A 12,155-nucleotide genomic window follows, 5' to 3' on the forward strand; every position below is an offset into this window, starting at 1 on the left:
TGCTGTGCCTCTTTGATCCCTACGTACTCTTTGGTCCCCCAGTGCCCCTCCCCACAGCCCTTGCTCCCCCTACACCTTCTGCTCCCTGTGTGTTCCCCAGTCCCACGGACATGCCCGGTGCCTGCCCCCCAAGTCCTCCTGCATCCCGGGTACCCTGGCATCCCTCAGTGCCTAGGCACCTCCTGGTGCCCAGGACCCCACCCTCCTGCATCCCCCAGTCCATGAGCATCTCCCAGTCCCCAGGACTCCCCAGTCCTCCAGCATCCCGGGGGTATCCCCGCATCCCCCCTCGCCCGAGCATCCCGCGATGCCCGCACCCCCGGTGCCCGCACATCCCGATCCCTCCCTCATCCCCGCTCCCCGCTGCCAGTGCCGGTGCCGCTGGACCTGCGCAGGCTGCGGCGGCTCCCCCCGCCCCCGGCTGCCCCCGCCCGGCGCACGGCGCGTCACGGCGGGGCTGGCGGGGCCGGCGGGCGCTGGGTTCGCTCCGTTCCGCGCCGCTCCGCGCCCGCCATGGCGGCCCGTGGCTCCCGGGCCCTGCTCGCCCTCGGCCTGGTCCTGGCCCTCGCCGCCGCTGCCGCCGTCGCCGTCACCGCCGCCCCCGACCCCTTCTCGCCGCAGCTCGGAGACACCGCCGGGTGCCGCGGGCAGTGCGGCCGCAGCCTGCCGCGCCGGGCCGCCGCCGTGAGTCCGAGGGGCATCGGGTACCCGGGGGCATTGCGGGGACCGGGAGCATGGGGAGAGCATCAGCAGCATCGGGGGTATCGGGAGCGCTGCCGGGACCAGGGGCACCAGGAGCAACAGGGGGGGCTGGGAGCAACAGGGGGGATCTGGGAGCTTCAACAGCATTGAGAGCACTGGGAGCTCTGGGGGCACTGGGGGCATTGGCGGCTCCAGCTTGCCCTGCATGGGCACCACTGCCACACAGTCCCACACTGGACCACCCCTGTGGAAAGCACGGTGTGCGGGGGGGGTACTGGGAACACCATGGGGGTCACTGGAGGAGCCTCAATGTCTGCTCCTCTGCAGCTTTGGAGTGCCCCGGTAAGGACATGCAGCATTTGGGGTGCCCGCAGTGGTTTTGCCCATGCCATCTTTGGGGTGCTCTCAGTGATGGCAGCTGCCCCAGGTTTAGGAAGCCACTAAGTGAGGCCTTACTGGGCACGTAGCAGGGACCTATCCCCGCTCTGCCCTCCTGCCCCCACCCCCAGTGGCGTGGCAGAGCCATGCCCAGCTGTGGTGGCACAGGGGGCTGAGGGAGAAGGGTGGGCACTGACACCGTGCTGGTGAGGGGGACCAGCCCCAAGCCCTGGCAGCAGGGACCAGGATGGAGCCGAGTGCTGGTCATTTGGCACGGGGTGCCACGGAAAGGCCTGGATCAGTGCCTGTAGAGCTGTGCTGTGCCAGGGGCCACGCGGTGGCACCCGGGACTGTCGCCGAGCCCCCGCGGTGGCGGGGCCGTATCTAGGCCATCGCCTTGGCAGGAGCCTCCACTGCCAGGGGGGATGGAGATGTTTTCCCATCCGGGCTCCAGCTGCTTCCTGACAGCACCCAGCTCTGCCCACGCTCCCCGCGGGCACACAGACCCCACACAGACACACACAGTGACCTCTGTATAGGCTCAGTGTGTCCCCCGCAGCCCCCACAGTGTGTTCCCAGCCCCCTCCCCCTCTCCCCCCCCCCCCCCGCACAGCCACCACTGCGGCCCCTGCTTCCTGGAGCCCACGCTGGTGCCAAACACTCTAAGCAGAGATGTGGGCACCTGCCACGGCCTCCATGGGAACGAGGCCATGTGTTAACCCCTCCACTGGCTGCAAAATGGGGGGGCACAGGCAGCTCTTCCTCCCCTGGGATGCCAGTCCCCCACGTACAGGATGCCAGTCCGGGCTGTGGTCCTGTAGGAGAGTGGTGGTGTCCAGCTCTCCCCGCATCGGGTGCAGAGGGGCCACGGCTGGCTCCTGGTGCCAGCTCGGGGCTGCCCTCCTCCTCCTCCTCGCTGCAGGATGCAGTTCTCAACGCCTGTTACCGGGGCTGCCGGCTGCTCTCCATCTGCCACTTCGTGGATGCGAGCGCCGAGCTCAACACAACCAGAGCTGAGTGTGAGGCAGGTGAGGAGCCAGCGGCCGAGGGCCCTCCCTACCCCCTAAATACCATCTCGGGAATGAGGGGGGCGGGGGGGATGTCCCCACACTCCGTGGTGCTTTCCACCCTCACCAGCACTCTGCCTCTGCTCAGCGCCACGTGGTGCCCCATGGCTGCATCCTGACCCTGCTGCCAGCCAAGCAGCACCCACTGGGTGTAAACTGGGGGTGTGGCTGAGCCCCCCCCTAAGCCTGTGTCACCCTCTCACCTGGCAGCATGTGCTGAAGCCTACAGCCAGGCAGAGGAGCAGTTTGGCTGCATGACTGGATGCCGTGAGCAGCTGCCCGAGCTGGAGAGCAGGAAGGAGAAGGTATGGGGTCTCTATCCATCCATCCCTCCCTGCATCTCTCCCCACACCCCTTCATCCATCTCTTTCCCCATCCCTCCATGCATCTCTCCCCACACCCCTTCATCCATCTCTTTCCCCATCCCTCCATCCATCTCTCCCCCATCCCTCCATCCATCTCTCCCCCATCCCTCCATCCATCTCTCCCCACATCCCTCCATCCATCTCTCCCCACATCCCTCCATCCATCTTTCCCCCATCCCTCCATCAATCTCTCCCCTCATCCCTCCATCCATCTCTCCCCACATCCCTTCATCCATCTCTCCCCCATCCCTCCATCCATCTCTCCCCACATCCCTTCATCCATCTCTCCCCCCATCCCTCCATCCATCTCTCCCCCCATTCCTCCATCCATCTCTCCCTCCCTCCGTCCATCCCTCCCTGCCTCCCTCCTGCAGGGCTGGGCCATGCAGGCTGATGGCACCGAGCTCCCCGGGTGCAAGGTTCCGCCGGGCAGTGCCTGCAGACCCCCCCCAGTTATCTGTTACCCTGCCCAGCAATTAGCATCGTCCCTGTGACGTTTAATTAATTCAGATTCTGCCCAATTAATTAAATTCGTCTTCAGCCCAAGGTGGAGGCTTTTTGGCTTCGCCTGGGTGTGGACAAGGGTGAGTTTGTGCTACAGAAAGCTGCGACCCTTGGAAAGCCACTTTGGAGCCTTCCCTATCTGATCTCATTTCCCAGCCCCTCTGCGAGGTCAAGGATGAGCATCGGGAAGCATGAGCTGCCGGGGGGGGGGGGACGACGGCACTGTCACCCCCTTCACCCACCCGAAGCGTTTTTCCTTCGGGTTCCCAGGCAGGCAGGCAGGCAGAGCAGATTTAGCACAATAATTAGACCCAGAATCTGACCCATTTATTTCCTGTTTGCTGGGCTGGCCGTGCGAGGGGCTGTCGGAAAATGTTGGGAGCCACTGGCAGGGAGCAGCCAAGCGGATTCCAGCAGGGATGCTTTAAAAATAACAAACGGCCGCGACGGCCAAAAAATCCAGGGCACGGAGAGGCTGCCAGGGGAGCAACGCCCTCGGCAGCGCCGCCGCTCCGCTCCCGGGGTTTAAAGAGCTGCTTGGGAGCACGGAGCTGCCACGCAGGGGGCTCTGGGTGGTAGAGCTGGGGCTGGACGGTGGCCCTGAGAACTACAGCCCTCCTCTTGGGCACTCCCCCAGGGCTGGACCACAGCTCCTGCACACCTCCATCCCTGGGAAAAGACTGAGCCCCGAATTGGAGTGCCTGGCTCCGTGTCCTGTCCGGGCTGTTGTCTCTGGGGGTGGCTGGTGCGGGGCTGGTGGTGACCTCCTGTCCCTCTGCAGAGCCTGGAGCTGCAGGAGCCATCGTTCTCCATGTTCGATTTGGTGTCCACCTTCTGCAACGACATTGTCAGCTCTGCCCAGAGCTTCATCTCCTCCACTTGGACCTTCTACCTGCAGGCAGACGATGGCAAAGTTGTGGTGTTCCAGGTGGGGGTGTCCCATGTCCCCTTTCTGCTGAGACTGGTGAGAGGGATGGGGACCCCCTCGCTCACCTCTGTCTCCCTCTTTCCCTGCTAACCCACCAGTCCCAGCCCCAGATGGAGTATGCAGTACCCGAGGCTCCAGAGACCCAGCCGGCGTGGGCAGCACCGGGGTCCAACCCCCGTGCCCTCCAGCCCCACACAGGTGCAGGAGGGTCTGGGCTGATGGGGGTTGGAGGCACTCTGTGGGCTTTGGAACCCTCCTGGCTCTCATCTGACTTCTCCGTTCTCGGGTCTGATCAGTGTCCCACACCCACAGAGGGGGCAGGGGGTGGGAGGAGTCCAGACTCGGGACCCACTCCAAGAAGCTGTGGGATTCTCTGTGCTCCCCAGCGAGTCCTCGGTGGGAGAGGGCCCCCTCACCAGCACCCCTGCACCCAACCAGGTGCTGACAAAGAGGCAAGTGGGGTAGGCATGCCCAAGCTGTGTGCCCAGGCTCAGCATCACCTCCCTCCTGCCAGGTCCCCGGGGGAAGGGGGAGAAGCCCCCCAAGAAGGAGCCGCGGGGCAAAGCCAAGGCTCAGCATGCAGACCCCCCCCCCGCCGGAGCACGACTTCCTGGGCTGCATGGCCAAGTAGGTGCAGAGAGGCTGCGTGAGGGCCTGGGGGCACCTCCCCTCCCAACCCCCACCCCGTGCCCTGCCATAAACTGGTGTCTTCCTCTGGCGGGGGCTGGGGGTGTGTTACAGGCGCTCAGGCCTGCCTCGCTGGATCCTGGCCGCCTGCCTCTTCCTCTCCATCGTGGTGATGCTGTGGCTGAGCTGTGCCAGCCTGGTGACTGCCCCCGAGCAGCACGTCAAGACCCAGGTATGGGGTGAGCTGTGCTCAGCGCAGCCCGGAGTGGGGAGAGTCCCGGAGGGGTCTCTGACAGCCTGGGGGTCCCTGTCATGGCTGGGTGAGCCTTGTCGGGCTGAGATGTGGCCACATAGTCTTTGTGGTCCTCAGCCACCGTGCTGGGCTCACTGCAATGTCCCTGCTGTGTGGTACATCCGCAGCCAGCCCCATGTTGTCCCAGGCTGGGGACAAAGAGGTCCTGTCCTCTGCTCTTGGGCTGCACAGGTCCCTCTGCCTCTCTTCCAGCCTCTCAGCATCAACGGGGACAAGGAGTACCTGGAGGACCTGGATGGCTCCGGCCCCTTCCCCCTGCCGCCCGTCATTGCTGTCACCCTGTGCCCCGCGCACGGCAGCGAGGACGCAGGACCTCTGCCCCTCAAAGTCGACCTGGACAAGACCATCCTGTAGTGTTCCCACCCCTTCCCACCACCTCCCTGCCACCTCCTTGTCACCATCCCCATGGCAGCAACCTCGGTCCTGCTCCACTGCCCCACGTCCCCAGCTCATGGAGGGACATCTCTGGCTCTGGAGTGGTGGGGACCAGGGGTGCAATGCGGCTCCCCGGGGATGGGCACTGTGGAGGAGGCTCCCAGGAGCCGGGCAGCAGCTTTGCCTCCTCAGCTGTTTGCTGGGACCCTGGTTTCCAGCACTCGAGAGCCAAGAGAGGAGCTGCCAGAGTGGGAAGCTGGGGGGAGCCCATTCCCGGTCTGTCTGCTCCCGACCGCAGCCCCCCGGGGCCTCGCAGCCCTCCGGGCATGGGTCCAGCGCTGGGCAGGAGGGAGCCGGCTGCGGTGGGGGATGGAGAATGTCTGCAGAGTTCTGGGCTTTGGCTCGGCACATCCCCGGCCTCCCACCTTGGGCTGAGCCTCCAAGGCGCCGGCTCCGGCCCTGGGAGCTGCCTTCAGCCGCCGGAGCCGATTGCCTCGGGGAGCCGAAACGTGGCGAATGGATTTGGCGTTGGCAGCCGGAGTGAGGAGCAGATCTCGCTGCCTCCATGCCCACACGAGGACCCAGCCGGCCTTTCCGGAGTCGTGGAGGGGCCCTGGGATGGTTCCTCCCTCTCCCTGCTCCCTGATGCCCTTGGGGTGGCTGGCACCGATGCCGATGGGATGGAGCAGGGGACGAGGCGGCGGTTCCCTGCCTTGTGCTGCTGCTGCAGTGTGTTCAAGCTTGGGCAGGAGGTGGGAGCTGCTGGGACACCTCCACCCTGGGCTCTGCTTCTCTGCCTGATGCCGGCAGCAGCTCGGCTTGAGGGGCTGTAGCTGATGGCAGGACTTGGCAGCACCCAGCCTACGGGTCTTTAGGATGCCAGCGGTGCCCTGGGAGCAGGGGCCAGGCCTGGGGTCTCCCAGCCAAGACCCCCTCATCTGTCCCCAGCACAGCCCCTCGGCATGGAGGTGTCCCCTCCCTCCCCCTGCTCCCTGTGGCTCCGCTGCCGCCGCCGGGCTCGGTGTGAGCCAGGGCAGCTCCTCACATTCTCCTTCCCCTGACTGTGCATCGTTTCGTGGTTTGGTTTGCACTGGCATGTGGCTCCTCGGCCCCCGGGGACACTCCTGCTCCCGGGGGGCGGTCCCCACCATCCCCGCGTCCCCCTAACACGTCTGTACAGTTTAACTTATTACCCGCGACTCCCCCCCCGGGTTTTTGGGCTCTCTCCGTGTGCCGGACGCTCCCCAGCGCTGAGCGGTCTCTGGGGGGCCACGGCATGGTGGGGCAGGGGGCTCTTGTCCCCATCCCTGCCAGTTCTGTGCTGCTCTGTATCACTTTCACCCGTGCAACATATCTGGGGTCGGGGAACTGGGTTGGGGAGGGGGCTGGGGGGGTCTCTGTCCGTGCTGGGGTGCACTTTTCGTTGTCGCTTTTTGGCCGCTCGGCTCAGTATGAGGCTCGGTGGGGCCTGGGATGCTGTCCCTGGCCACGGTGGCTCTCTCCATCTCTGGGGTGTAACCAGGCCACGAGCTCAGGGCAAAGGGTGGCCATGGAGCCCTCCTCAGCTTCTCTTCCAAAGGGCAAACCCAGCCCCAAGCTAGCTGGGCACCATGGGCAGAGGGGAAATAAAAGGTTTGTACCAGACCTGGCTGAGTCAGTGGCTTTATGGTGCCCACCAAGGGCTGGGGAGCAGGTCTGAGCTCGGAGAAGGGCACAGGGCTGTTCCCAGCCTGCCATCCTGGCTCTGCAGGCTGAGCCGGGATAAAGCCCCTGGCACACCAGAGAGAAACCCCTGCCTGGGCTGTTCTGCCCGGACGTGGAACGACCTGGTACTCTGCTGTGAGGCTGGCAAATCTGCATCACCAGAGCTGATGTGGTGTTCCCTGCGGGGCTGCTACCAACGCCCAGGGGATGGGTGGGCTCAGTGAGGGGTGCTGGGTGAGCAGGGAGCTGCGCATTGGCAGCGAGGAGGAGGAGGAGGAGGGGTAGGTCGGGACGCCGCGGCGGGAGGGCTGCGTGGACGTGTTCTTGCTGCGAGCAGAGGAGGGCTGGGGCGTGAGGGCTGCCGCCGCTGAAGATCACTCAGGGGCACTCAGGCGCCCACTCGGAGGAGGAAAATCATAAATCAGGCCCCGCACGTCAGCGCCAGGCCTGGCACCCCCCGGGCGGCAGGGCTGGGGCACGCTCGCACGTGTGTGCATCCACCTTTCCCCGCAGCGGGGGTTTGTCCTGGCGCGGTGCCCGCGGCCACGCCACAGCCGAGCTCTCCCCATGCCAAGCACGACAGAAAAGCTCACGCGAGGGCTGCAGGCTCGTTTCTAGCACTTCAGGAGCTCAGCAGGGTCCCGTCCTCGGAGCCAGCAGCGGCGCGGGGCCCCCGAGGCACTGGGGCTGGGACTGGTCTCAGCTGCTTGGTTGGCTCTGGGATGCGGAGATGGGAACGAGGAGAATCCTAGAGACACAGCACCGTGGGATCCCGGACTGGTTTGGGTGGGAAGGGACCTTCAAAGCTCATCCAATTCCCCTGCAGTCAGCAGGGACATCCTCAGCTAGAGCAGGCTGCTCAGAGCTCCAAACAACCTGACCTGGAAGGGTTCCAGGCATGAGGCAGCTCCCACCTCTTTGGGCAGCCTGGGCCAGGGTCCTACTCTCAGGATGGTTGCTGCCAGAGGCTGAGACCCCCAGCACCAGGCTCTGTGCATCCCTCTGCCACGGGCTGGTGTAGAGGGAGGTAGCAAGGCACAAGATGGGTGCAGACAGCTGGTGGTAAGCCCTGCCCACCGCGGGCAGCAGGACCCTCCCGGGATGGGAGCCGGGCTAGGAACCGTGGACAAGCTCCTGGCCTTTAAACTGGAGTCAGATTCCTCGCTGCTGGCTCGGGGTGCAGGGAACTGTGCCCAGGAGCAGGTGAGGAGGGACCCCACGGCAACAAGAAGGAGATGCATGAAATCAGCTGGTTCCACTCCCCGCAGCAGGCAGCCGGGGGGGTGGGGGAGTGGGTTCCACCCCATGCCTTTTGCTCCTCACTCTCTCTCTCATTTGTTCACAGTGGAGGGAGCAGAATTCATAGTGTGTGGCCCCCACAGCCCACGCTGCAGTCACAGCTCATGGCTGGGGATGAGGACATGGGGGGAGCATGAGCCCATGCTGTGTTGTGTCCTTGCAGTGAGCGTTGGTGCTGGCCTCCTGCACGTCCTGCCATGGGGCAGCAAGAACCACTGTTAGCCACACTGTGGTGAGGAATGGCCTCAGAAAGCGAGGGGGAGGACAACAAACTGCCCCACACACCTCTGCCATGGACCCTGCAGCATCTCAGAGTTAAGCTTTGGGCCTCTCATTTCAAGAAGGACATTGAGGGGCTGGAGCAGACCCACAGAAGGGCAACAAAGCTGGGGAAGGGTCTGGAGAACAGGGCTGGGGAGGGAGGAGCAGCTGAGTGAGCTGGGGGTGTTCAGCTTGGAGAAGAGGAGGCTGAGAGCAGACCTCACTGCTCACTACAGCTCCCTGAGAGGAGGTGAAGCCAGGTGGGGGTTGGACTCTTCTCCCTGGTGATCTTAGAGGACTTTTCCAACCAAACCCATTCTATGAATCTATGCAGAGGTCAGACCTCACTGCTCTCTGCAACTCCTTGAAAGGAGGCTGGAGCCAGGTGGGGTTGGTCTCTTCTCCCAAGGAAAAAGGATAGGACAAAAGGAAATGGCCTCAAGTTGCCAAGGGGAGGTTTAAGTCGGACATGAGGAACAATTTCTGACCCAAAGGATTGTCCAGGCCTGGCCCAAGCTGCCCAGTGGTTGAATCCCCATTCCTAGAGGGGTTTCAAAGCCATGGAGGTGTGCCGAGGGCAGGGCTCAGTGGTGAGCTGGCAGTGCAGGGTTACTGCTTGGACTCGATGCCCTCAAAGGTCTCTTCCAACCCCAGCAGTTCTGTGATCTCTGATTCCATCTCGTCAGATGTTGTCACTCAGCCTCTGGCAGTGGATGCTGAAGGTTGCAGGGGTCTTGCCAGCTGCCCCCTCCCTGGCCATTCCGTGGCTGCTGCTGTCCCCTCCAGAGAATGTCCTCTCCTCTCTGCCCTGCGGGTCCCAGCGCCGGGGGCTGGCAGAGCTCCCTGTTGCTCGCAGGCTCCCGCCGAGGGCCGGGCAGGGGCGGGTGCGTTTGTGCGCAGATTCCCTCCTCTCCTGCCGCCTGCTCCCAGCGCTGCCGCTCCCCCTGCTTCTCACTCTGCTGAGGATGCCTTCAGGAGCTCTCACAGCTCCTTGTCCCTTGACGGGTGCCTGGAGCCCTGTGCCACGTCCAGCCGGGAAGTTTCTGCTCGGGAAGAGCACTGAGTTCCGTGGTCCGGGGACGACTCATGGAACAGAAAGCCGGGAAGTGGGAGAGCAGGGCAGGGAATGGCTCCAAGAAGTCCACAGGAGCCATTCTCATGACCTGTGTCAGGTTCTCCTGACTCAGGGTGGGCACACTCTTGGTTCCCCTGGCTCTGCGCCCCTTGCTCCCCTTCACTACTCACATCCCAGTGAGATGCTGCTGACACAGAGCAGCTGAGGGAGGTTTCTTGTTCTTGCCTTGTGCTGGAGGAACCAGAATCTTCATGAGAAAGCACAGCCAGGGGGAAACAGAGGGTCTGGGCCCTGCCAGAGCAGGGCTTTTGAAGATGATGGAAAAAAGAGCCTGGGCTCCCCTCTCAGCTGGGGGAAGGATATTTGTTAGCTGCTCCAGCTGCCTCTTGCTGCCCCTGGCCCCGCTCCTGCTAGCACATGGCTGCAATCCGGGACTGTCCTGACCAACAGAGCTGTAAATTCAGCTTTAACCCTGGCGGAGGTGGATCTCCATCCAGACATGGAGTGAGGACGAGGATGTGGGGTGGGGAGTTGGAAGGGGATTCAAAGCGAGCTCTGGCAGCGCCACTGGCTTCAGCACCTTCCCCTCCAGAGCTGCGCCCTCGTCCCTACCAAGGCTCCTCCAAACCACGCCGAGCACCAGCCTGGAGCTGGCAGCCGAGCTCATGAGGCCTTCAAAGATGGGAAACCTCACGGCGCCGCCGAAAGCAGGCAGCCAGACTGGCCGGGGAGTGCCACATGCATGGGCTGCTCCTTCTCCCCATCCTCCCTGCCGTGCCCTGCCCCAGGGAGGCGCAGCCCTGGCTGCAGAGCGCACAGCAGCAGAACCCAACGAAAAACAATCTCCTCGTGCTAATGGGATTGGTTCTGTCCCTACCACGCACATTCCAGCCCGGCTCGAGGGACTGCTCGGGGCCGGGGCTGGGGCTGGGGGGAGGGGGGGGGGGGGGGAGGGGAGGGGGTGCTAAGGAAGCCAAATTGTTCTCCCTCTTCAAATGTCAGAGTTCAGCGCGGTGCCGCTGGCCGGGCCTGGCGCAGCTGCTGCGCCGTGGCGATGCCGTGTGGAGGCGAAGCACCCTCCGGGCAGCGCGTCCAGCCCGCCGAGTGACGAGCATTTTCCACTCCCTGGCCTTCCTCACTGCCTGGAACGCAGGGCCGTGAGGGGCTTCGCTCCCCGCCGTGTTTACGTTCTCTGCCTTGTGTTCTGCTGCCAGGTGAGGAGCGCAGCCAAGCTGGCCAGGGGGAGCTGGGATCTCCAGTTGCGGCTTGGCCAAGCAGATGGGAGCTGGGCTGCCCCGAGGCGGTGGCGTGAGCGAGCACCTGCTCACCTCCGGGACACGGCAGCTGCCCCACGACCCCGGGGGCAGGACGCATCCCGGGCACCGCTGCACGTGTAGAGGGCACCTGCCAGGCCGTGGCCTCGTCGCGGTGCCGCACGGTGCCGGGGACGGCCGACGCCTGCAGCCGGCGTGGGAGCTGCTCCCACGGGCGCCACGGGCGCCAGCTCGTCCTGCTGTGCGTGGGAGTGGAGGGAGCCCGAGGGCCGTGAAAGAAGGTGTGCAGCCTCCCCTGGCGCCAGACCCCACGCAGCTCGGTGTCTGCTCCCCGCTCACACCTGCTCCTCCTGCTCGCTCTGGCGGCCGTGGGATTGCTTTGGCTGGAAAACACCTCCCAAGATCATCGAGCCCAAGCTGAGCCCAGCACCACCGAATCTGCTGCACAGCCATGTCCCTCAGCACCACCACTCCATGGCTCTGAACGCCCTCCGGGGACGATGACTCACTCACTTCCCTGGGCAGCCTGTTCCAGGCTTTGACAACGCTTTTGGGGAAGAAACTGTTCCTCATGTCCAACCTAAACCTCCCCTGGTGCAACTTGAGGCCATTTCCTCTTGTCCTCCAGCCCTGACCATGACCGTGGGGAGATGCAGGCAGAGTGTAAAAAGGAGTGGGAAGGACGAGTTGAGGGAGTGCCATGACCCATCTGTGCATGGAGAGCCCTGACTCTGCCAGCACTCACTGCCCCTTGCCCGACCCCTTCCCGGGCTTGCCAGGATTACCCAGGGATTAGCAGAGATGCAGAGGGAATGAAACCAGCCAGGAGCACAGACACCCAGCAGCCTCCAGGCACACAGATGAGCAGGAGATGGAGCCGTGCTGGTCGTGGATGCTGTAAGGAGGCAGCAAGCAGGAGGGAGGACACTGGCAGCCCCCTCCATCACACCAGCAAAGGAAGGGACAGGGAAGGCTTTGTTGTGCTGAGGGGAATGTAGCAAGAATTGGGAGGGAAAAGAGAAAAGCTGGTTGAGGCCAGCTGCCTGCCTCCTCCACCCAGCACACGGCGCATGGACCCGGAGCGCTGCGAGCCGGAGGAATTCCTGTTCCTGAGCGCTGCTGGGATGGAACAAGGAGGTCGGGGGGAAAGGCAGCTGCCAGCTCATGATTTTGCCATTAGCCTCCCAGTGCTGGACGTGGATTTGAAAGCCCCAGCTGTGGGAGCCGTGGGATCTGTGAGAGCTTGGCTTGCAGTAAAAGGTACATTGCTAGGACCTCATGTT

The 12,155-nt window shown here is 64.1% G+C and overlaps 1 protein-coding gene across 1 annotated transcript; it reads left to right on the forward strand.

Moving 5' to 3' along the window:
• The first annotated feature begins 451 nt into the window (after positions 1–451).
• Positions 452–5,334, forward strand: TMEM59L (transmembrane protein 59 like). Its single transcript, XM_064175071.1, is given in 9 exon segments — positions 452–684; positions 2,003–2,108; positions 2,358–2,452; positions 3,798–3,944; positions 4,043–4,142; positions 4,459–4,529; positions 4,531–4,571; positions 4,686–4,803; positions 5,077–5,334. Coding segments are annotated over 9 exon segments (1,011 nt in total). The 5' UTR covers positions 452–513; the 3' UTR covers positions 5,239–5,334.
• The last annotated feature ends 6,821 nt before the right edge of the window (positions 5,335–12,155 follow it).

This window comes from Pogoniulus pusillus, chromosome 41 (assembly GCF_015220805.1).
Source record: "Pogoniulus pusillus isolate bPogPus1 chromosome 41, bPogPus1.pri, whole genome shotgun sequence".
Taxonomy (NCBI): domain Eukaryota; kingdom Metazoa; phylum Chordata; class Aves; order Piciformes; family Lybiidae; genus Pogoniulus; species Pogoniulus pusillus.